This window comes from Panthera pardus, unplaced genomic scaffold (genome assembly GCF_024362965.1).
Source record: "Panthera pardus isolate Hobbes unplaced genomic scaffold, ASM2436296v1 HiC_scaffold_8, whole genome shotgun sequence".
Classification (NCBI taxonomy): Eukaryota; Metazoa; Chordata; class Mammalia; order Carnivora; family Felidae; genus Panthera; species Panthera pardus.
Window position 1 is genome coordinate 49,523,531 of NW_026527013.1, and position 26,474 is coordinate 49,550,004.

Genomic DNA, 26,474 nt, shown 5'->3' on the forward strand with positions numbered 1-26,474 from the left:
CCTCTCTCTATGCCCCTACCCTTACCCCTACTCTGCTTGTGCTATGTCTCTTTCTCTGTCTCTGTCTCTCTCTCAAAACAAACAAACAAACAAACAAACAAACAAAAAAGATCAAATCCCAGACATTAGGACTTCTCACCAAAATATTTCAGAATGTATTTCTAACTGGTAGGAACCTATTATTTATATAATTGTCTGCTGTTATCACATCTGATAAAAATAATGATTTCTTAATATCATCTAGTACATCATACATGTTTTCTAAAAAATGCATATACTTATTTTATTAAGTAAGTACCCTGGAGTAAAATTGGTATATCCAAGAATTTGCACCTCTTTTATGACTTTTGATACATAGTGCTAACATGTATCATGGTCAAGATTGTACAGATTTAGCGCCACACTTCTTAGGTTCATTGTTACTGGAGAGAGAAGAAAGACATGGAAAGTGGAGGTATCCTGAAAATAACACAGCATAGATGAAGGAAGGGGAAGTTGAGGGAGGCAGGAGGGGAAGAAGGCAAGAAATGAGAGGAACAACAGTTAAAAACCCAAGGCCAAGTTAATGCCATAAACTGTGTGAGTGATCAGGACTCCTGAGTCAGGCCCTTGAACATCAATATATAGATTTAACCAGCTAATGAAGGGGTTCAAGCTGAGCATCTTTATGAGGGGGGAGTACAGGAAGAAGAGCAGGAGCCTTCCACCATACCCTATGGCCTCCAGAAAGCTGGCTTCTCAAATCTCACCTCCTAAAGAACTCACTTGAGGGATGCCCTTTTATCTTTCTTCTTAACTGAACTTGTGCACCCTGAGCTGCCACAAAGCAACATATATTCCAGCCCTTAGTCTCACAGGGCTCCATGTGGCATAGGAAATCAAGGAGGGGCTTTCTGAGAGGGAAGATGGTTACTTTATACTGTCTGGAACTGAGCTGAAACTGCTTACTTTAGCAGGAGGAAGGAACCTCTAGGTACTGAGCAACTTTAAGATATTACCTGGTTTAGCCTTTGTATTTTAAATCTTTACATCCTTCTCTAAGCTAGGTACAACTGTATTCATTTTGTAGATGACATAAAGACACAACTTTTATTTTTTTTTTCCAGAATAAGTGAATGAATGCATGCATGCGTGCATAAATGAATGAAATAGCAAATGACTGAACGAATATCCAGTTCAACAATAAAATATAAACAGTGAGCCACTGACTTAGCATAAGTGAAGTTAAATAAAAAGTAGTTGGCTAAGGCAGGATTCAAACTCAGGCCTATCTGACTCTAAAGCCAGGACTTTGATAGATGAATATTTCATCAAGAGTTCCTGGTGTTATGAGGCACTGGGGTGACTCAGTTGGCTAAGTGTTCAACTCTTGATTTCGGCTCAGGTCATTATCTCAGGGTCATGAGATCAAGGCCCACATAGGGCTCTGTGTAGCCCTCTGTTCCTCCTGTGCACACCCCTGTGTTCTCACTTGCTCTCTCTCCTTCTCTGAATGAATGAATGAATGAATGGAGTCCCTGGTGTTAAAGTTCAAAATTTTTTGAATTTCCTCTTCTTGTACTCTCTTTTCTCACTTTACATGTCTGTGTTAATTTTCTTTTAAGTTAGCTAACATCTGCACTCTTATTATATGCCATTCATTATTGTCACCACTGCATATATTCTCACATGGAAGCCTCTTAACAATCCTATATTATCATCATCCTCATTTTATAGACTAAGAAACTTAGATTGGTTTGCTCATTTGCTCAAGGTCATCTAGCTAGCAAGTGACAAAGCTAGGAATTGAATCCTAGAATTCTAGTTTAGGACTCTGCTTTTAGGCATTCTAATGCTAAAACTATCAATTTAATATGTACTGTTTATACCCATATTCGTTCCTATATACGTGTACTGAGATTACATAAAATGCCCTTCTGCTTCCCAGACAATTTAAAAGAGTGAAAAATGGCAGGCATTCTAGCATTATATAATATGCAACAGCCCTTTGGAGACATTTTGTGGAATAATATCGCAAGCATTATTCCTTCTACCTCATCCATAACACCTCCCATGGGATTTTTCTTCTTTGTGGGATAATTTCCATTGCAATAATTCTTATTTGTTTTCTCAAAAATAATGGCTGGTTTCACCAGTAGATGCAGCCAGCAAATTTGGGGGTGCATCTGAGAGCCTAGACTTATCCCACTAGATTAGTAATGATTTTCTTGCCAAACTGACTCAACATGTCTCCAACTCTAGTTTACTTCAATAAGTGTTTACAGGCAATTGGGAAGGTGGAGATGAGCAGGACACAATCTGCCCGCTTGGAGCTCAATGTCTGGAGAGAGAGAGAGAGAGAGAGAGAGAGAGAGAGAGAGAGAGAGAGAAGGACATGCTCTCCCACAGCACTGTGAAGTTACAGTTAGGGCCACGTGCCCAGGGAATGGGGAGCATATTGGGTGTCGCTGGACCCCACTGTGGATGTCCTGTGCAGGTGGCATCACACCAATGGTGGAGGATGTCTGGTGTCTGCAACTGTTCAAAATCCCTTGTCTTGCAGAGATGGGAAACCCCAATTCACTTACTATGGTTAAATTCATGCAATGCTTCCCACATTTTTTGTGGGGCTAATGCAGTGTTATATTACTAACTGCAATGCAATCTGATCATTATCCAATTATGCAATCGGTTGCTATTTATTATTATTATTATTATTAATAGGGTAACATGTTTCTAGTGATTTGAAACATTACCTTTATTTGCTAGTATATGCAATTCCCATGCACAGGGAAGTCTTTCTGGGCTTTTCATTCTATCCCAATAGTTCACTAATTTCTTTATTCTTGTGTCAGGACTTTTTTTTTTTCTTTTAAATCATAGAAAATTTACAATCTGTTGTTACACTATCTTACCTGATAGTGTGCCCTCCTCACCTTCACCTCCAATCCTCAGCACCCCCAAATACTCATGCTGTGGTGTTCTCCTTTTCAGAGGTCTCCTCATTCTTCTATTTTTTTTCCATACAAACTTTGAAAGTAATTTGCTCCAGGGGAAAAAAAGATGTTAATATTTTTATCAAAATCATGTAAAAGGTACAATTTAGCTTTGAGAGAATTGACGTAAGGGAAACTTTTAAAAAACAATTAATTAGAACAGAACTCTTGAAGGACAAAAGTCAACTTGATTACACAGAAGGATACATTTCTTTGTTGTTTTTGTTATTCTTTTAATTATAGTCTTCTCTTCCACTACATCTTTTAAGTGATTATTTTTTGCATATAGGAGGATAGATTTCTCTGTGTAATTTTAAATCCTGCTTCTTCCCCAACTTCCCTTTGTGCTTGATAGCTTTTTCATGGGTATATTCTCAGTGGCCTGAATACTCAATTCAGTGGAGATTATATACCATTCACATTGCTGCAAATGTCTGTTGAAGAAAGGGGCGATGCATTTCTTGGTGGTGGAAATTTCTCTGTCTACCATGACAGTACATGTCTTACAAATGTGAAAAGAAGCCAGGCTGAAGCCATCAGAGGTGGTGGGAGAGTACTGTGAACCAGAGAGCTCAGGCTCATCTTAAGGGAATAGCCATTCTTCAGAACCCAACTGCTGCCACATGGGAATGGGGTCTGTGTGACAAGATCTTCTGACCTTACAAGCGAAGCCAGAAATTAGGACTTAGAAATGAAATTTTCTGATTTTTAAATTAGTTTTGAAATACTCTTGGGAAAAATAGAAAGGACAAAGTCTGTAGGTTAAATATGTTCTGCCAGACATCACTTTGCAACACCTGAGTGTTGTCATTCAGACCAGACAAAGCTGTTAAAAGGCATCTATGATAGGATTTTTTTTTTTTTTTTTTTTTTTTACTTATCATGAATGCATTCATTCACCAGGATTCCACAACAACTGACCACAACCTTAGTGGCTTAAAAAAAACATAACTTTGTAATCTTACAGTTCTGGAGTCCAGAAGTCTGAAATGAAGGTATCATTACGGTGCTGCTTCCTCTGAAGGCTCTCTGGGGAGGACGCTTCCTGCCTCTTCCAGCTTCAGGTGGCTCCAGATGTTACTTGCTTTGTGGCTGCATTACCCTACTCTCTACCTACACCTACACATGATCTCCTCCATGGCACCTGCTCTCTATGTGTCTCTTATTAAGGATACTTGTGATTGGATTTAGGACCCATATAGACAATGCAGGATGATCTCATTCAGAGATATTTAACTTAATTCCATTTGCCATTTAGTTTCTTGTTATACATTACCAAAATATTTTTCAAATAAGTAACACGAGTTTAGGGGCTTTTGATATAGACATATCTTTTTGAGGATCACAATTTAACCCACTAGGAGTCATGCCACAGCAATAGAAAAAGGAGTGAAATAAATAAAGACCTGTTTTCAAAATCTGTTTTTTTAGATTTACTCTTTTGTTAGTGGACAATATGAGTTCCTCTACTTCTTATTCTATTCCTTTTTTCTCTTGCCTCCCCTGGTACCTTCCCATTCAATCCTCCTCCCCCCTCTCCTCTCCTTTCTCTCCTCCTTTCCCTTCCTTCCTTCTGTCATTCTCTCTCTCTGTTTCTCTCATTATCTGTCTTTTTTCTTCTTTTTATTCATTGTTTCACTTATTTATTCTGTTAGTATTGCATCCCTGTGATGTGCAAGGACCTGTGTGTTTCTAAGTCATTAGCACATCCTTCCTGAGTTGAACATAGACCAGAAAGAGCTAAGAGCCTCTCCTTAGGCTGGTGAGAAGGAAGACCTGGGTGCTCTCTGCCATGTAGGCTGACAGTGATGTTCTAACCCACAATGCATGACTTGTGTGGTTAAAGCAGCAATCAGGACTACTTACTGGTCACTCTCTTATGCTGTGTGAAGCCCCATTAGTATCTGTCAGTATCCCTTCACCTTGGTCAAGCAGGCAGCTGTGTCCTCTAACCCCTCTTAACACTCTGATAGCATTCCTCTCACGCCACACACTTGTGAGGCCTTCTTCCTCCTCAGCTGGAAAGGTCCCATCCCAAACATACCACCCTGGATGAATTATGCATCTATTGACTTGCACGCTCTTGTCTCGGCCACAAATTTCAGAGGACAGCACCCCAGTTAAAGAGGAAAGAACCATGCATGTGTAGTTGCAATGCCAGCTAAAACCTGGCTCGTTATTTCCATGTTGTTTTAAGTTTACTTCCAAGGTTATACAAAGGTTGTACAACATGTATGCAGTGAGATATTTGCCTTAGAATCAGCTGTAGATTAATTTCAGAACTTAAAATAATCTGTTCAACAAAAAGAACAATTTAATACTAAGAATTTCATCAGCTCCACATACAAGAATGACCTTTCTCCTTTAACAGAATTCTTATTCTGTTTTCTGTGAGCTGAAACTTCAGTGTTGATGCCTTGAGTTAAATTTTAAAATTCTGATAATTTAACCAATGATAAAGGCATGTGTGTTCAGATCACTTTTCTTCTGAGTTCTTACAGAAAGGAATAAAGTCTCAGTTCACTGGGATACACACACATACCCTTGTATACATATATAATTAGGTTAGATTACAATTATTCTGCCTTCTACTTCTGTCTCTGATTCTGTCGCACCTTGGTGATTGTACATCTTGTATTAGTAGTCTATTCCTTTCAAAACAAGCAGGTGAAATCACTAGGCTACAGAAACTGTAATCACAGGCGAAGAGTGTTGGGTTACTGCTTGCAGCCAGAGAGAAAGCTTTGGACCATCACATATCAGAAGCTCTTTCTCTATTAATAAAGCAGAGGTATGATGTGTGCTGAACCCAAAAGGCAGCCAATAACATTCCAAGGCATTGCGGACACATGGCTACAGCAAGGTCTCTTTTAGAATCTTGAATCTTTCACAGACAATTTCATTCCATGTGAATGAAAATGAGTAGAGGGAACCAGTAAGACTTAATTTATCTCTTGCCATGGCCCTGCTAAAGAGAAATAAACAAATTGCTAAGTCCTGAAAGAAATCTGACTCAGCTAAGCTGAGATAAATCAGCAAGGATTCACTAAATTGAATAACATCTATTGACTTCTGCTTCTGCTTCTCTCAATTGTCTGAAGGGAGCTCTGTTTTCAGAAATTGTTTTTTGCCCTAGCACGGTCAGCCCATGTCACCAGTTTTACCATTTTGATTAGCTCACCCATTCCAGAACCTGACTGTAGAATTGTTTTGCTCTTCGACCTGTTGAATTGTCTGTCCAGTTGCCTAGTGGAAATGATATTTGATGTAGCTTGGTGATAGGGCATTTATCAGAGAGGGAAAAGAGGTGGCATAATACTGGACTACAGAAATGCTCTATAGCCTTGGTTCTCAGTCTTTAGAATGTGAGAATCTCTGGGGTGCCTGGGTGACTCAGTTGGTTGATCAATGGACTCTTGATTTCAGCTCAGGTCATGATCTCATGGTTTATTGAATTGAGCCCTGCATCAGACTCTGTGCTGACAACGCAGAGCCTGCTTGGGATTCTCTCTCTCTGCCCTTCCCCCACTCATGTGCACATGGACACATGCTCTGTCTCTCTCTCTCTCAAATAAACATTAAGAAAAGAATATGAGAATGTCCTGGCGAACTTGAAGGGAAAGTAACAGGGCTGACCTACCTCCATGAGCCTGATCTCTGTTTCTTCATCAGCTCTCCAGATTGTGATGCCCACCAAAATCTGACTCACTACTTTATGTATGGAAGTCAAAAACTGGGGTCTAGAAACAGGTTAATTTGGGTCCAGATTTCTCTCTCAGCCTTAGTTTTTACCTCAGAAGTGGAGATATGGTTAGTACCTACTTCTTAGGATTTATGTGACACTCATAGAGGAAATGGATATGAATGCTTATTATTTTTATAACTATTAGTGCAAATCTCTATGACTAAATAGAAATCTGACAAAGATTTTGATGTCTACTCACAAGAATAACTTACTCATATTTATTCATTCATTACATAAATGTTTATGCCATTGGTTTATTAGAATTCTTGTGGCAATTCTAGACAGCATATACATAGAAGATGGTTCATTTATATTTGTTGATTTTAAGGCCTCATCATCCTGGGAGATTTTGTAATGCGAAATGCTTCAGTATTCTTATGACAAAGCACATGCTGTTCCATCTGAATAAATGTCTAATCTCTGTCCTCCCCCCACTTCCAGTTAAAACCTATTTTTCCCTTTTCTCATATGCATTTACTTCCCCCAGCAAGCCTTCTTTGACACTCTAAGATATTTCTCTCTGTCTGCATGTGTGTTTGCTCCCACAACACCATGTACCCTTCCTTCATAGAAACCATCATAGTTGCAATTTTATATTTATTTAAATGATACTTTTCAAATTCCATCTTCCCCATCAGGCTAACTATCATTCTGATTTATCAATCTGATAAAACCCATGTATGTTTTAACCCAACATTTGTGAGTGTAGAGAATTGTGCCTGTCACAGGGTTACGTGCTCAGGAGATTATAATGGATGGGTGTGGTTATTTTACAACCAACAGTTACCATTTTACTCCACACAATGCTGGGTACTTGACAAATAATAGCTCATATAATGCTTGTAACAGCACGAAATTAGGTATTAATTTTAATCCTGTAATTAATTTTAATATGTAAAAAAACAGATTAGGAAACAGAGACACAGAATAGCTGAGTCATCTGTTCAAGGTCATACAAGTGGAAAATGGGAATTGTTGGTGTCAGACTCACACAGTGTGTCTCTGTGTGAGATGAATGTCTACATTCATCTGTACACTATGTGGCTTCCTGGAAGGAAGTATGGCTCTCACATGGCGTGGCTGTTGAGGTCTTCAGGAAACCACTCAAAAGTGAATATATGCTGAGTTACTACTTGGGGGCTCTGAGTGTCCCCATCAGGAGCCATGGACCTTCAGAAGAGGTAATGAAGACACAGGGCTATTTCAGGTTACCTTTTGAGCAGCACTAAGACACAGCAGCCAGATTGAAATTCCAGGCTGGAGAGCCCAGAATGGTAACAGGACATACAGGTGAGGAACAAAGCTTTGGAGGCTGCAGAGGGGCCCAGAGCAGCAATGCTCAGGAATATAAAGACACAGCAAGCACACCAGGAAAATTCACCAGCAACTGATACAGCATGTTCTATCCTCCTGGGCCATCTGCAGGCTATAAGATGGCAAGGCAAAGCTCCTGCCATACTGAGCCAGGTACTGAGCAAAAGTTTCAACTATAGAAGCAAAGCAAAGACCCTCTCATCTAAACCAAGGCATAAATTTGAGGCTGAGAGGGTGACAATACTGAGATACTATAAATCGAGCTAGAACTGCTCAAGTCCCACCCACTGAAGTTTAGGATTTGCTCAATCATCCTTCTTCTCAAAGTATGGGCAGGAAGCATGAGTATCAGCTGGGGCTTGTTAAAAATGCAGCATCTTTCGCCCCAACCCAGACCTCCTCAATCAGAACCTGCATCTTAGGAGATACTCAGGCAATTCATATATACGTGCATCTGAGAAGCAAGAGCGGTTCTCAACTTACAGGTGAGGTAGGCATCAGGCCCACAGGGAGGAGGAGGAGGGGGAAGGGGGAGGAGGAAGTTAAGTACCAGCCATATATATATGTATATGAGAAGGAGGGGGGTTTTGGTTCAGAAATGTTGTCCCTTTTCCGTTTTCTGCTGTGGTGTGTACAGACAGCCCTCACAGTGCTTGCTTGCGTTCCCAAAGTCTGTTTATTCACACTCAGAACAGAGGGAGGTTTTGACAGCTGCTTTCCTTTCTTTCTCTTTTTAAATGTTCCACAATCACCTACCTGTGCGTTAGCCACACATAGTCATTCCTTCTTCAACGGGCTTTTTCATTTCCAGCAGACACAGGATTCAGAGAGAGGCGTTTTGAACCGGTAGACATTTCCAACAATGGGGTTTTCTCTAAAGATGTTTTCTTCTGAGCTGGGGCAGGTATGTATCTTTGCTAGAGTTTGAGCCATTTTGGTAGTTTCTATTCTGAGGCTGGTTGGAATTCAGAGCTGTGGCATGTGGCCGAAGGATTTACTTCTGAAGCTCCTACGTGTTCTGTTGAAGGCACTTCTTCCTGAGGTGTGTGTTGTTTTGGCGTTGCACAGAGAGAGACTCAAAGTGCTGTGATAAAGAGTGTTTTAGCTGTTTGACTACATTAAAAAAAACGACCTCAGATGTTACTGGTTTAACAACCACAGTTGTGCAACGAGAGCTGGTCTCGGCTAAGTGGTTCTTCTATTGCAGTCAGCTGGAAGGCTGGAAGGGCCAAAGGAGTTCTGCTGAGCAGGGTGGAGACTGGTTGGGCTTCTTCCACATGATCTGCCATCCTCCTGTTAAATGTATTCGAGCACAGCAGCAGGCTTCCAAGAAAGAGAATTCCACAAAAACAAGCTTCAGTGAGCACAGGATTTCTCCGTGTCTGCTTGTGCTGCACCTGTCAGTGTCCCCCGGATAGGGACACGGTGCCTAAGAGGCGGACTTTACATGGGTATGAAACCCCAGAAACATGTTCCAATCTGGGGCCATTTCCACAGTCTACCACTGTTGATTAACTTGTTTGGTTTTGTTTGTTTGTTTGTTTGTTTCAGGCCGGGTGGGGTTGGGAGGAGGACAAGGGGCAAAAATGGTGAAAAAAGTGAAAGCTAGTCACCAGTCACCATATATGAGTGTGTATATGTATATACATGACTGCATGCACACATTTAGTGTTCTTGGAAACAGGCGGGACTCCTCTATTTTCCCTCCAAAGATTCTCCTTTGTTTAGGTTACTCTATGTAATTAGGTTACTCTATGTAAGTTATCTGGAGGCAGGGTTGTGGGAGAGAAGCTAAGCAGAAGGAGGATTTTCAGACAAATAGCTTAATCAGTATTGGTATTAGAATGTGATCACATACTGTAGCCAGATTAGTTTCAAATCAGTTAAGGGAGTGGCTATAAAAGGACAGTTAGCCAGCATATACTGACAACAGCCTGGAAAGTGACCTTAGGAATGTCAAGTATTCTTTATTTTCTTCAAAATATTATGTAATCTCTTGTGCTTTGTTTTTCTCTTTACTCTTTGTTATTTACTTGTTTAAATTTTTCCATTTATAGTAGGTTTAATATATGTCAGGCCATGAATTTGGTTCTGGCCACGTAGTGATAGAGTTAACCTGATATGCTTCTCTCAGGGAGTTTAGAGTCTGGGGCTTTCCCCCCCCCTTATGGCCTTAAAGGGAACACAGAGTGATTTAAATAATGTGAAAACAAGTCTATTTCCTGTGGTTGTTAACCTTGAACTGTAAGTTTCCAATGTCTTCCCACAACTACAAACAAGATGCTGGGAGGGAAGGAGGTAGTGTTGTCTTTATTTCTACAGGAAGATTAGGATGAGGAAGGCGTGGATTTACTTATGTTCCCCTGAGTTGAAGACATTAGTGGAGCTGGTCCTCAGGCCTACCCTGGTGTTATTGAATCTTATCTGATCACTATAAGACCTTGTGGCTCCATTGGAACATTTAAGGCTGCACTACTAAAGAGATAGAAATTCTCTGCAGACATGGCCTCTTGAGTTTCTGTTCCTCACACACATCAGTTCACTCAGTGAATAGCACTGAGCTTTATGTTAGACTGCCACTTACTTAGGGCCTTTGCAGAAACTTTGATTTTGATTAAAACATCAATTATATAATGGGACATTGCTAAATGAAAGGAGGGCTTAAAATGATACTCACTGGTCAGTAGATCACATAATCAGAGATGCAGGATGGCCTAATGGTTGACCTTGGGCATGCTTTTATTTCATCTGAACCTCTATTTTCTCATCAGCAAAGTGGGAAGGATAGTAGTTGCTTATAGGTTGTTGAGATGAATAAAAGAATCCAAGAATAAAAGAAGCACAGAATCCTATCCACAGTAAGCCCCGAAATGATCAATTATTATCTTGATTATGAAGATGCTTTGTCCATAGTCTAGCATCACTAGAGATAGAAGGTTTGTTTTGTCATTGCTAAGGTCTGTGATGTAGATTTCACTGTAGCAATGTCATTTGTAGGCCACATGTCTGCCTAACAGATTGAACTAGGGATTTAGCCATAGGTGAGCACTGGAATTCTTTCTTTCTTTCTTTCTTTCTTTCTTTCTTTCTTTCTTTCTTTCTATCAACATCCAAAAGCATCCAGTCTACTAAAACAAAGAAAAACCATCACTTGTTTTTTTATTTCCCAATGTTCCAGCAGTGGCCCACAAGCAATGACCTTCTCATTTAACTCTCTTTAGGGTTTGATGCCTATTTTACGTCACGCACACTTGAAAACAACAGAAGAAACGTATGGTTTGCTGAATACTGGGAGGAAAACTTCAACTGCAAGTTGACAATTAGTGGGTCAAAGAAAGAAGACACAGATCGCAAATGCACAGGTAATTTCATTCTCATTGTCCTTCTCCTGTTACTCTACGTGGCCAGCATTGAAATGTCTGCATAGCTGACAGAAGGAAGCTTGGCTGGAGACAAATTGAAAAAGTAAATTGAATTTTACTAGATTGTTCAGAAAATGGAACAGGAGCATAAGTCTTGCAGGACAAGAGAAGTACAGACAAAATTGTATTCTTTTCTGCCTGTCCATCTAGCAGGAATTGACATGTTCATTGATTCTTGGAATTCAAAAGGGTCATGTTGCTTTGAATGCTCTCAGTGATAAATATTAGTTCATGTTTTAGCCAGGAGTATGAAGTCATCTTCACAAAGACAAAATCTGGCGAATCCCTTATCAGCACCGGATTTAATGGTTATCATGGACTGTACTGTGTTTTTGATTAAAGAAACAAAATACTTGGTTTTAGAGTAATGAGAAGTGCACTGGATTTCCATAACATCCAAGTTAATGAGTCATCTGCTATTGAAAATACACTTAAAAATATTTAGGGGGTCATCTGGCTGGCTCATTCAGTACAGCATGTGACTCTTGCTATTGGGGTCATGAGTTCAAGCCCCACATTGGGCATAGAGTTTACTTAAAAAACAACAACAACAAAACTTCCGGCAACCTCATAGGGAACCTTGCGTAATTATTCCAAATTTAAAAACGTGTATGGGATGCCTGGGTGGCTCAGTCAGTTAAACTTCTGCCTGGAGCTCAGGTCATGATCTGACAGTTTGTGAGTTCAAACTCCACATTAGGCTCTCGGCAGTTACCACAGAGCCCATTTCAGATCCTTTGTCTTCCTCTCTCTCTTTCTGCCCCTCCCCCACTCGTGCTTGCTCTCTCTCTCTCTGTCTCTCTCTCTCAAAATAAACATTTAAAAAGTGTGTATGCCATACATATATATGTATATACATGAAGTAGTCATAAAACAAAATTATTCACTGATGCATTCACAAATATTTATTGAGCAACTCCTTCCTGTTGAGCACAGTACTAGGCACCATGATGTGATTTGTAGCAAGCCAGGTAAAGACCCAGCTTTCATGTTGTTCAGGGGGTGGTGGGGGAAGATTGACATTATTCCAGTCATCTCTCAGTGAATACATAATTACAAATTGCAGTAAGTGTCCTGAGGGCTATATGGGCATATAACCAAGAAATTTCCCTTGTATTGAGGGCAGAAGCTGTCTCAAAAGACCTCCTTGAAGAGTGAGTAGGTATTCGCTAGTTAGGAAAGGGTAAGGACAGATAGGAGAATTTCTTATAGAAGAATAACATGGCAAGGAGCTTATAGCAGTAGCAATTATGGTACCTCAGAGTATAGGAAAAACAAATACCTGACAGAAGTACAGTTAATAGGACAAATGTGTGAGCTGAGGCTGCTAGTGTAGACATGTGAAAAAGGAATAAGCCACGTGGGGACATATGTGGAATTTGGTCTTTCCCCTAAAAGTACTGGAAACTGGGGGTGGGGTGGGGGAAGGGGAGGAGATGGGAATTGGGGGGGTGCAAGGGGTTACAGAAGCATGTGATGTATTCTATCTTATCACCTGGCTGTATATCACATGTCAATACCCAATTTCATACTTCAGTACCCTTTATCATTTGTAGTGATGATCTTGAAATACCACAAAACCCTAAAATGTTTTTCTGTATAATCTAGAAAAGCACACTCAGGTTGGATACACTAATGTTTAGTTTGTGGGTCTTTGAATATTGGTCATCCAGATACTGTAGACTGACACATTCAACAAACACCTATTAATGAGGAATAATGCATGTGAACCATGGTCCTAAAAACATCACAAATGGTGTGAGGATGCTTAAGTTTAGGTCTTTTCTTCAAAGTGTTTTTGTGAAGGAAAGATAAAAAACAGTGATATGAGTAAAAATAATACAAAATCAACATATTGCATGATTAGATAAATAACTCAGTAAATTACAATACCAGCTTAACCATTCTCTACACCATTATGTGTAGCAACAGTGTTTTCAGAAGTATGATCTTTATAATATTGTAGGGAAAAAAGAAAAAAATTATTTCAATGTTGACTAGACCTGGGTGAAACAAAGCTCTCAAGAGGAAATTCATTAGACATCTGCATAATTTGTCTATATGACAAGCAACATCCAAGTGTACCAGAAGAATCTAGATGACTGATGACAGTTTTTTGGTTTCTTCTGACATTTTGCATTCTGTAGAGTCTGGAAGGTAGATTATCTTACGCCCATTAGGCCTGTTCTAAGGCCAAGCCCCATGCTCTTAGTGTTTTAACACTGCTGTTTTATTTGTAGTCACATTTTCATGCTAATTGTCAAGAATTGCAGTTAATAAAAATAAGCCCATTATCCTTTTTCAAAAATGAATATAGAAGAGTTTTTCATATCCCACTCCTTCCATGTGACAAATCTCTGATCACATTTACTAAATTACCTGTGACCCCAAATTATTTAAATAATGTCTTTGCTCTCTTTCCTTCCTTACCACTTCCACAGTTGTTAGATTTCCTGTATTGAGTGGAGACAAATACTATTACCATCATTGTGTCTCTTATTTGTTATTGGATTTGAATACATGGGAGGTCGTGTGTTTCTTTCTTGTACTGCCTTTCCTAAATCCAACTAAACCCATATTTTGCTTTGCAAGTATTCACAAAATACTGTTTACAAAATTGTGGCCTTTAGCAACAGTTGACCCTTAAACAATTTGTGTTGGAACTTCCGGGGTCCATTTAAATAGATTGTTTTCAACAAAGACATTACTATAAATGTTTTTTTCTCTTATGATTTTCTTAATAACATTTTCTTTTCTCTAGCTTTATTAGAATATAGTATATAATATCTGTGACCTACAAAATATGTGTTAATTGACTATGTTATTGGTAAGGCTTTTCAACAGTAGGCTATTAGTAAAGTTTTGGGGGAGTCTAAAGTTAGATGATTTTTGACCATGCAGGGGATTGGAACCCTAACTATGCACATTGTTTAAGACTCAACTGTATGCTTCGACTAGGAAATGGAATAATGGGAGGAAAAGTGTGCTGAGATTAGCTAGACGAGAGGGAAGGAAGAGATGGAGAGAAGTGACAGATGGAATTGTATTGATAAGAGTTCTTGAAACCATGGTGTGAAATTAAGTTTTAATAATGGAAAAGAATGGGTAAGAGAGGGAAGTGTGGATGGGCTTGAGGGTGTGGGTGATGAAAGGGAAAGCTGCTTTGGTAACCAGGTTTTGAAACACTAGAAGAATGGGTACATTGGAAAGAAATATCCAGATGAAGAAGCAGGCTGAGTAGTCTGGCATTGCAGACAGTGAGTCTGGCTCCAGGCAGTGTAGGTAGTGCATGTTCTGAGAACTGCAGAAAACAACCCACCTCACAGATTTTTATCTATGACTGGGCTCTGCTAAAGAATAAGAAAGTCTTGGGGCCCCTGGGTGGCTCCGTCACTTGAGCCTCTGAGTTATGATCTTGGAGTTCGTGGGTTCAAGCCCCACGTTGGGCTCTGTGCTGACAGCTCAGAGCCTGGTCCCTGTTTCAGATTCTGTGTCTCTCTTTCTCTCTGCCCCTCCCCACTCATACTCTGTCTCTGTCAAAAATGAATAAACGTTAAAAAAAATTTTTTTAAAAACAAAGAGGAATAAGAAAGTCTTAAAATACCCCTAGGATTTAGGCACACATTAAAATGCCAACTTGTTTTTCTATTTTTTTTTTACATAGTCTCTTTAGCCATAATGATGAGCCATAATAATTCCATATTAGCCTTAAGTAGACAATGAATGAATCAATCATCTGACCAGACAAACTTTGAGGATGAGATATGGGTCCCATACTATTTGGAGAGAGCAAATACCTATGGTAACAGAAATGCAGTGGGATCTGAAAGGCCAAGGTGGTAAAATGTCATGAAAGGAAAAATAATCGATGAAAAAATGATATATTATTAAACTATGTACACTCCATAATTTAACTGGAAGCTAGATGTGCATGAATTCTTATAGAAACTTGCCTGAACAACCAGGCGATTCTTACTCTTATAAATTATCCATATGTGTTTAAAGTCTCCTTCAAACAAGGAAAGCTATCGTGTTGTTCAGTATTTTAAGAACATTCAACTTTGCCTGATAAACCAATTCCTAGTTCTCTCAACCTTAAAAGCTAGTCATTCTTCATCCCACCTTCACTGGTGATTGCTTAATTTTCACTGATACAGATTAATACTTGCCAGCGACCCATCCTGCTCATGGCTGATCTTACCTACCATCCCCCAAGGGCACATGAGTTAAGTTTACTGGTGGTTTAAGCTTTCATAGAAAACAAACTCTAACAAATACGACGGTGTTTCATAGTAGCCACACATTTTGTCATGGAGCTAGTGCTACCTATACACAAAATAAAATAAGTATCCTTCTACATAATTTTAGTAAAAAGTAAGTTCTTCTAGATACTTTAAAGAATAAAATAAGTCCTTCTGGGTACTTCCAGAAGTATACTTCTAGCCTATTTGTTGTCTGGGGACAGAAAGATTGGATGTCATTTTCTTTCTTGAGCTTCCCCATTCCCACCCCACTGGCTAAATGTGTTTACCCTTAATACCAGCTAGTAGATTGTTGACACAAAGACCAGTTTAAATTATGATATTTTGGGGAATGACATGTTTTTATGGGGATAACAAGGTTAAGGAAAGAAGGAAAAGTATACAGGTGGTGATAATTCTGAAAAAGACATTGAGGCCATCTTGGAGTCCAGAAAATCACTCTGTTGAAGAAACCAGAGTTTTGGGCATGAAGGAGGCCTGGGTTTGTGTTCCAGAGCTATTTCCCAATGCTCCTGTGAGAGGTTGGACATTATTTAATTTTTCAAAGCCTTTTCTCATCTTTGAAATGGGAATAATAAAACTTTAATTCCAACTTTAATGGTATCAATTACCTACTGTTTGGAGCTGAATGCAGTTGCCTGTGAGGGTTTCATAAAGATCCTATTGTCATATGTTAGTGCTATAGAAAATCAGGGTGAATATCAAATTCTTCCAGGAAAATAAAACCAGGGAATTGAATAAGCAAAGTAGATACAGGAGCTTTTCATTGGGATACACCGTGCATAGCAATATAATAGGGTATCAAAAGTTGATAGGCAGCATGGAACTTCCTTTTCTGAATGGAATATGAAACTCAGGGTTTAAAGAATTTCAGTGCCATAATGTAGAGTATGTGTCTAAGCATCGCTGGGCCTTGGACTGGCCGCCCCCCCCCCCTTCGCCCATGGACCAACTTTTGTACCATTGTCTCTCTGACATGCTAGATCTTTATGTGGTTTGTAGCATCTCTAAGGTCTTTGCTCTGAAACCCATTTTTTAAGCTCAGAAGGATGTTTTGAGAATCTGAATGTGCTTGCCTATTGCAGCCCATAAAAATTACCACTCTGTCATATCTTAGGACTTACACAGAACATTTGTCTGACTAATATTACTGTTCTGCCAACTGCCACTTTGTGGACACTGATTCATCAGAGTTACCTCTTAACTGAACAGAAGGAACTCAGTATTTAGAAATCTATCATCCCATGAAGGGACAATTTGACTTTCAAAGATTTGTTTTCCTTTTGAGATGACAGAGGATGAATAAATTGATAATTTTTTTTTTAATAAAAAGCCATTGTTTTCCATTGCTAGTGCTTAGAAATCACAATTCAATTTTGATTGGAGTGCTTAATCAGTCAATGTTTACTGTGGAAAGAGATCAGAGGCTTAAGAGCATACTCTGGTAAATGTTCACATTTTGGGAGAATCCTTAAATTATCTTTATCTGGACACCTCCCTTGTCAAAACTAAATAGTTTAAGTGAAGGTCACTTTCTTGGTGGGGCCAAAAAAGTCTTTTAAGAAATGCTGTTAATGAATAAACCATATTTTTCTCAAGGCTTCCTTCATTTCACATGGGACCCAGGCCCATCAGAGCCTATATAATTTAACAAGTCTGTCAAGACAAAGGAATAATACTTAAGTAAGTCAAGTGCTTTGAGAATCTATGTGCAGAAAGAATTTAGGACTAATTAATTTTCCTGCCATTTTATTTTATTCTGAATTGACCTTTAATTGTTATATAGATGTTATATTGCAGCACCTAATTTACTCAGCATGATTGTGGAATCCACGTCAAAATGTTAAAGATAATGTCTAACCATTTGGTACTCGGACTTTTTGAAGTCCTTTTGATGAGAAGCAAATTAAAATACATTTTTATACCGTTGTGCTTTTTAAATACAACTTCAAGGCAGATTAATTATGATTGAGTCTGCATGTAGCAGCCATTAGAGAATCCTGTGTTAATATGTTCTTCATTAATTTTTGTATTCTGACTTATCTCTAGAAATGAAAACATTTGTTGATGTTTCTCTTGCTACCATCACCCTTAAGTTTGCCTCTACCTCCCTTGTTAATGGCTGGTTCCTATCATTGTGGGAACTGGAACTGCATGAGTCAAATTAATATGAATTTTTATTTATTAATTTATTCATTTAAAAATAAATGTTAAATAAGTATCGAATATCTGAGAATCACCACAGAAAGGCTCAGGTGTTCTTGTTTTGCACTGGTTTCAACCAGTGTTGTCAATGGACCAGTCCTTGTGGTTTATGTTTATGGTTTGTGGTTTATTATGTTTTTGGAAGAACTGCTTCTGCAACAACAACAGGAAACCTTGAAAAAAGTATAGGTTTATTCTTATGAGACCTTGAGATTACACAGTGGGGTGGTGGGTGTAGAGAGAAAATACTCAGGACCCTGTGGTTCTACTTTAATTGAGATTCAGGGTGGGGCCCATAGTTTGATTGGCTTATTCTTTATTGGTGAATTTAAAAAGAAATAGTGAGAGGAGCACCTGGGTGGCTCAGTTAAACTTTCCACTTGGGCTCACCTCATGATCTCACAGTTCCTGAGTTTGAGCCCCAGGTGTGTTGCTTCACTGACAGTGTGGTACCTGCTTCAGGTTCCCTGTCTCCTTGTCCCTCTGCCCCTCCCCTGTTTGCACTTTGTCTCTCTCTGAAATAAATAAATAAACATTTAAAAAAAAAAACATAATAGTGAGAATTTAAAATGCAGAAAGAGAAAAGGAAAGTGGCCCAAACTGTTAGTTATTGAAACCAACCAAGATCTAAAATAAAGGAGCCTCACTGGGGGAAGGTCATCAGGACTCCTGATCTGTTCCTGTGGCTGGCAATGTATGTATTGAAGATAGCTCTCTTTGTAAAGGATGCCTTTGCAATCATTGCTTTTGTCAGGCACTTGAATTACAAAAAAAGAGAAGAAAAGAAGGAAAGAAAAGAAGGAAAGGACAGAAAAACTGTCAGGGCTTACACTACAATCCAATCCACCCTGTGATGCCAAAGCCTGAAAGTTAATGATGAGGACATTAACTTCTTGGGTAGCTGATAAGCTGAAAGTCAGGGGTAGGCACATTGTAACCCAGAGAGTACACATCAAAATAGGATTATAGTAGTAAACCCAATAATAATTACAGAGGCAGTAGTCTGAAATCTAGTCTGTAACCATTGTCTCAAACAAGGAGGGTTCAGCCATGGAAGTAGGTCTATAATCTCAGCGGTGCACCCTGATAATCTGTTCAAAGATTTGAGTAATACTGGGAAATATTTTATCACCTTGGGCCATCTGGTGTAAGTAGATTTGAACCTGTTCTGAGTTAGTAGATGATTCCATGTCATTGAATGAGTTTCTTAGTGCTGAGAATAGGTCAGTTCAATTAAAGAAGGCCACAATGCAGTTGGATTACCCATGTGAGGCCTATGTGATACAGATATTTAATAAGCATTTCTATGAAAACAAAAGAAAAGCAATGGTTAAGAATTGGACATACTAGAACTCTAGCTTCTGAGTTCTAAATGCACCCATTTGAGAAGACTTCATAGATGGGAGGCTCAAAGCATCTTCAGATGAGGTGAGGATAAGCAGTGGCAATCTGCTAGATTTTGTTGGTTTGTGGTTTGTATGTTTCTGCTCATCAGAGGACTGGACAAAAATTGGAAACATTTTTTTGAGAATTGTGGTCAGATATTGGAGGACATTGCAAGAATTGAATATATAGTCCAATGTACAGGTAGAAAACAAAACCTCAACAACAGTTAACAGAACTAGAGTCTAATATCTGCAGCATATCTTATGGTTTCTACTGACCTATCTTTCCACCTATAATTACCTCAGTTTCTATCAGAAATAACCATAATTAAATCCAGTTTCTTTCACTAATCATGGCCTGATGACTTGGGTAAATGCAGCAAGAATAATGACTTACCATATAGGTTTTTAAAAGTCTGCTTTATTGGAATCTTTTATAAGGAATTTTATTATTTTTTTTTAACATTCATTCATTTTTGAGAGACACCGTGTGAGTCGGGGAGAGACAGAGAGAAAAAGAGACCTAGAATCTGAAGCAGGCTCCAGGCTCTGAGCTGTCAGCACAGAGCCTGAGATGGGGCTCCAACTCATGGACCATGAGGTCATGACCAGAGCTGAAGTCGGACGCTTAACCGACTGAGCCACTCAGTCGCCCCACATGCATTCTTATAAGGAATTTTAGATTGAACTTTGAACAGCCTCTCTAGGCTAAGAAGCTAAACCAAGAACTTGGCATCAGACTGCCTGGAATACCTATAGATGGGGTGGATTCCTGTCTACTTGAGGTCTACAAATATCCTGAGTTTCCTGGACCTGTCAGTAAGTGACACCTGGTGAGGCCACTGTATGCAAGTACCACCCCATTTTTCCAAGGGGCCTTTTTGGCTCCTTCAAATCAACTTTAGTTCCTTAAAGCTGTGTGGTCATACCTGAATGTATGCATATCCCTCTCATACAGGACATTCCATTCAAAGCCTTGGTAATACAACTAGTGTTTCCAACTGTGACCTGTTAAAAGCACAACAGATCCTTATTGAACTTATGCAAATAGCCATATTACCATGAAAATAAGATACTCACTGAGAGTTCCCAAATTCTGGAGGTATCAGGTAGGGAGAAAAAGATAAATGTTTCATCTTTGTTCACAAAGATAAATTCTACATTACTGTAAGTTATAAATAGCTTAGGAGAAAAGGTCTCTTTATATGCAGAAAACAAAAGATTAAAGAACCAGCAATATTTCAGACAAAAAGTCATGAAAAGTATAATCATCCTTATCAGTTCATTCAGTCCCTATGTAATTCTTGTTGATCTTTTGTTAGCAGTTTCAGGAATCCAGTTTTTTTCCTTAGAATTCTATAAATTCTTACCCAGGTTGTACTGGTATGATTCCAAAGAAATCAGAAACCTACATTCTGAAGCACTGGCCAGAGTTCTTTCCATGAATTTCTCTTAAAATGAAGCATTTTTGCAGGAACGCTTGAGAATTCATTGACAAGGAAATTAGCTTATTTCTGGAGCAGACAACATTTTCAGATGAAAAGTAGCATTATAAGTGATAAAAGTATACCAAGACATTCAGATTTTTAGGAATTTCATACAATTTCTAGGATACATAAATTAATAACATTTACCCATATAATACAACTTAAGAAGGTTTGTCATCCCTTATTTCACAGCTTCCCATATAATTTAACATATCAAATAAGCCTAATTAGTGTAACATCCATCTCTCTCTCTCTCTGTCTCTCTCTCTCTCTCTCTCTGTCTCTCATTTCTAATAAGGAGAAAGAAGACATCATGAAATTTTCCAGGGAGCCTCTGAAAAAAACCCAGATTTAGTTCAAGGTCAAAAAGACTTAATTTTGAATTTGATTTGAGTGAAGTTTGTCAAAAACATCAAAAGATTTGGACACGTGGTCAAATAGGATCATAGGTCACCATGAAACAATACTCAGTTATCCACATAACCAAAGTGACAATTGTGTTTGCAAGTGAACACAAAAGTTATATAGTCTGTGTGTGTGTGTGTGTGTGTGTGTGTGTGTGTGCGCGCGCGCGCATGTGTTTTAAAATAACTTAGCTCTTTTACTAAAGAAGGGCCAGCCTTCTTAAATAATCAAAGACCTGATAAGAAACACAGGAAAGTATTTTGAGAAGACACAAAATATTTGTCTTCCATACAGATTACTTCAGAGGTAAAGAAAAACCTTTATAACCTCACAATACCTAAGCAAGAGCAGGTACATAGTCTAAGAAAACTTGACCTTTCAGCAGAAGAAAACTGGTTTAGTTTTACATGAATACATTTGGTATTAAAGCTTAATTTTAAAATCCTGAAAATAACAATTTAATTGTTGGCCAATTTGACCACACAAGATAAAGTTCTTTTTTCCTAACTTTCTATACCATATTGTCCTTTGTTTTCTCTTTCCCATTCTAAAATAACTAATTTTACAATAGGACATATTTACTTTTTTCCCCATAACAAAAATGTATCTGTTATTTCATACCTTTTCTTAGCTAAAAACACATCCTACTTTCCTTGCATACAACTGTTTCCCTTATTTCCAGTAGCCTTCATTGTATGTATGTGTATATATATATATACACACACACACACACATATATGTATACGTATATATATGTATGTATGTGTGTATATATATATATGTATGTATATATATACACGTATGTATGTATACGTATATATATATAGGAATTTTTAACCCTCAAAATCCTTTATTTCTGGTGACAATTAATTGCATAACTTTGAACTACCTATTAAACTAGCATTCTTTAGTTTGGCAAGTATATGAATACACTTCATAATTTCTAGAGGTACATTTTTTTTTCCAATATGGCCTACAATAAGTTCATGGGTAGATACAATTATCTTTAGTTGCTCTAAAAAAGAAGCCATGGGAAAACCTGTTTTCAGTAATGTATTTTTCTGTGTTTTATCTTACTTAGAAGTGATCTAGGTATTCAGTGAATTTTCATCATTGAAATTAGCAAAAACTCTAAGGGTTTAAGTTAGTGAAGAGATTTAGAAAACTTTTTAAGTAGACCGATCATAAAACAATTTTTGCTAAAAAGTTCACCTGAAGACTTATCTCACATCTATTGAATTCACTTGTTCTTAACAACCATACTTAGATCGCTCATGAAAATTTCCTAGAAATTGAAAGCAGTTAGTCATCCTTTTAAGTTATCTTTCTAGCTGACAAATTTTGTAAAGGAGGTAACATGAGCTTATTAGACTTTGAGTGAACTTAGTTAAAATAGAAGGTTTACTACTTATGCTGATAACTCTAAAGACATGACTGTGTTAATTAAACCAACAAATTTAAACTAGTTTTTATTTACCGAAAATTATCCTAGATTACATGAACTTGAAAAAATATTTGGGTTAGTTTCTGTTACATTTCTGGAATTTAGAAATACTTAATCCATAAGTGCTTATTTTTAAGCCATTAAATTGAGCTCTTCTACAAATTCTGGAAATCCTATCCAAGGGTGGGGAAATACTGTATCTGTAACATACGTACATACCTAGATTTCCATAAGCAGACAGAGACACTGATCTCTTGCTTTCATTCCAAAACTGAAGCCATGAAGCAGAAATCATATAAACCTCACTAGTTTCTAAGCAATCGTGTCTTTGGCAGACAGAGCAAGTTAAAGTTACCTGCCTAAAAGATTTTTGTTAATATTGGTGGAGAAGAATTTTAACTTTTTAATTTATCCTTGACAAGTAATCTTACAGAGGCTGTGATCTAGAACCTTTGTTTTAAAAGATTTCTTTGCTTCTTTTTTTTTTTCCTTCATTCTCCAACAAGTTTTAGTTCCCTCCTAGGGTGTTTACATTTCAAAGACGTGGTAAGATTTTTACCTTCAGGCGACAACTTTCTCCTAGGAGTTTGAGTGCCTTTGGAATAGTTTTGGAATTCCCAATTAAAATGTAGTAACATCACCTTATAATTAGGGGGAGTACCTTGGGGAGAATAATTATCTGGACCTAGGGTCAGATGGGACCTCTTCAAGGTTGGAAACCGAAAGGGGATCTTTTGGGTCCCTCTGGTCGTGGAAATGATAACCCCCTGGAACCACACCATTTTTGCACAGTAGGAGAAAGCCTTTATATTAATGTTTTCCACTCGCTGTGAGCTATAGCGGTGATCACTCTTTTGGAGGCATGGGCATGGTGCCAGGCAGTAAATATCCAAGTGAGGAGAGGGGAGACCCTGTTATAAATATCAGTGGCTTCAGACATCTTTGTCTTCCATTTTCTTTCGTCTTCACTAGAGGCCTCTGTGACCAGTCAGCTTTTCCCTTGCTGGCAGGGATGCCTCATGAGGTGTCTTTCTGAGTTCTTCCCTGATCAGGGAAAGCCAAGGGGGCTCAGAATTGTGCTGTATCTTTGTGAAAATGAGCAGATAGCCCTGATGGATCTTTCAGAAAGTTACAGATTTGGGGTCTTAAGGGATAGTGGTCAGTTGATTGATTTTGGCAGCTATAACAATTTAGAACCCATTCCAAACAAACAAGAAAATCTGGAATACCAAATTAGTTCCCCTGTTGCCTTCTTGTTGCATAAAATCTTAAAGAAAGATTTGAATTTCACTCAAAGTATAGTGTGTGTGTGTGTGTGTGTGTGTGTGTGTGTGTGTGTGTTTTATTTCCTACTTCTTGATTTTTCCCCTATCCTAATTTTATGTGTTACTACTACTGGAACATTTTGGATAATGTCACTGTGAGCTCTCTCTGTAGTTGGGTGCTTTCTTTTCCAGGGTGTCTGGAGAGATGTCTCTGAGATTGGGATCTTCTTCCACAAGTGCGATAAGCACTGGATCTTTAGAAAAAGCCCCTAGGCCTCTGGAGCATATACCACAGTGCTGGCCCTTTGCTATGCATGGCATTGAGTAACACCCAGGAAGAGTCGCTGAAGTTTTGCGTTTATCAAGAAACTAGTGGGATGCCTGGGTGACTCTGTAGGTTAAGTGTCCAACTTCGGCCCAGTTCATGAGCTCATGGTTCATGAGTTTGAGCCCTGCATTGGGCTTGCTGCTGTCGGCACAGAGCCCAGTTCCAACCCTCTGTCCCCTTCTCTCTCTGTCCCTCCCCTGCTCATGCGTGTGCGTGTGTGTGTGTGTGTGTGTGCTCTCTCTCCCAAAATGAATAAATACACTAATATCAAGGAACTGGTGTACTTTCACATGGTTCTTAGGAGGCACTGGAGTGAGATGTTATATTTGGCAGTTAAGTTTTTTAGGGAATGTCTTGCCAGGGATTGGACCCAGAATATCTCATCGGGTCAGAGGACAAAGAGCAATAGTAGTTAGTAGAGCAGTGACACAGAGACTATAAGGTCCCGGTTAGGTTTTCCCTCCTGCAATGCCATTGCTTTCTGGTTGTAAGGCTCTTTGACTCTCCTTGGCTAGGACATGTAGTCTGGGCACAAGCCACAAACTCAGTGATCGCAGGTCGGGGTCTCCTGTCCTCTGATAAGGGGAATCTTTTCCTCCTGCTCTTCACCCAGAGCCTCTCCTTGGGTGGTGACAAAGGCCTTGCAATCCAATCCACCCTTCTTAACCCTCCTTGGCCTTGAGGCTTGGAGGACCTCTACACACATTAATGGCCAATTAAATCTTGTAATTAGTAGTATAATAGTCTCATTAGACCATATGGCCTTGATTACAGCACTCTGGGGAGATCATTGGATTTCTATGGCAGCTGTAACCTGCGGGTTTGGATACTGCAGGTAATACACAACACAGGCAATATGCAAGAGCACACAGCAGCAAGAAGGATGCCAAGCAAATGGTCCTCCTTTCCCTGATGGTGGTACCCACCTGAGTTAGGTGGTTAGCAAGCAAGTTGTAGTTGCAGGGTGTTCCCCTTCATTGATTGCAAGAGTAATCATGCATTCTTGCCAGTTAATACCAACTGCTTTTGAGCTGATGTCGGACTCTCAATAACTGGTGTTGTGACTGGTCTGGCCTTTGGGGTTCTCACGATGATTTCAGGACACCTCTCATCAACAACCATCAGGAAACTTTGAACAAATAGGTGTTTATTGCTTACAAGACTAGAAATTACACAACATACCTGAGGCTACACAGCAAGGTTGCAGGAGGAGAGTAAGAGGGCATGTGCACATGGGCCTGGTGTTCTATTTTTATTAGTGCTCAGCGGGGGGGGGGGGGGGGGGGGGGTAATTTTCACAGGCTGACTTCGTATTGGTGAATGAAAACATTAGAGTGATCATTTAAAGTGTGGAAAAAGACAGGCGGTCCAAATGGTTACCTAATCAATCTAGATCTTTAAAACAAAGGAGTCTCAGGTTAGAGAGGTGGCCAGGATCTTTATATAGTTGTGTGGTTGGCAAAGTATTTATTGGAGAGAAAGGTCTTTGAAGTGGGTGCCTCTGCCTTACAAAACAGAAAAAAAATAAATAACTGTCAAGGATTATACTACAGAAATACAAGTTTGTGGATTTAGTATAGCATTTGATAGTATGTATTTGGGTGAATTTACTAATAGAATTTAGCTAGATGAAACAATAATTAAAATAGAATCTCCCAAATTAAAATTATTTGAATGTCATATCTGAAGTCTTCATTGTTCTTGGAAAACTTTAAATTCTTTTTGAAACAGGACTATTGGATAAAAACCCCATGTCCATAAAAGATGATTATGTTTCTAGTAATAGTCTAACAAAAAAGGGCATCTTCGTGTAAATGCCATAGTAGTTCTATGGCTTTGCCTTTAATGCATTTAAATATTAAAGTTTACATTATTATATTATTTTAAAATCAATACACTTTTTTAAAGGGATTGAAGAACAAAAATGTGGCTTCTTTTTGATGGGCATAATCTCACTAGCTATGTCAATTGTCCCACCAGATAAATTTGAGGGAAGATGAGCAACATGGTGGCAGTGCTTGATTCTGAGAGTATGATTAGTGTAGCCTCTCCTATGGCTGTCTATTAAAGTAGGTACAATGCTCAGAAAACAAAGCCAGCGTGTAAAAAAAAGCAACTTCTGATTGTTTTTTATAGTTTCCCTTTGTTTTCAAGACTCTATTTCAATGGTTTTTTGAAATTTAATTAGTCTTTTTACAGTCTGTTCTACCTGGTCAGCAGGGTTGAATCATAGTTAG

The 26,474-nt window shown here is 38.7% G+C and overlaps 1 protein-coding gene across 4 annotated transcripts in view; it reads left to right on the forward strand.

The window, feature by feature from the left end:
- GRM7 (glutamate metabotropic receptor 7) overlaps positions 1 to 26,474 on the forward strand; it is an 876,035-nt gene that overhangs the window by 532,384 nt on the left and 317,177 nt on the right. For all 4 annotated transcript variants that reach the window (XM_053897751.1, XM_019428303.2, XM_019428301.2 and 1 more), the window contains exon 5: positions 11,256 to 11,396. In XM_053897751.1, the coding sequence (XP_053753726.1) occupies positions 11,256 to 11,396 (141 nt within the window). The remainder of the gene's footprint in view (positions 1 to 11,255; positions 11,397 to 26,474) is intronic.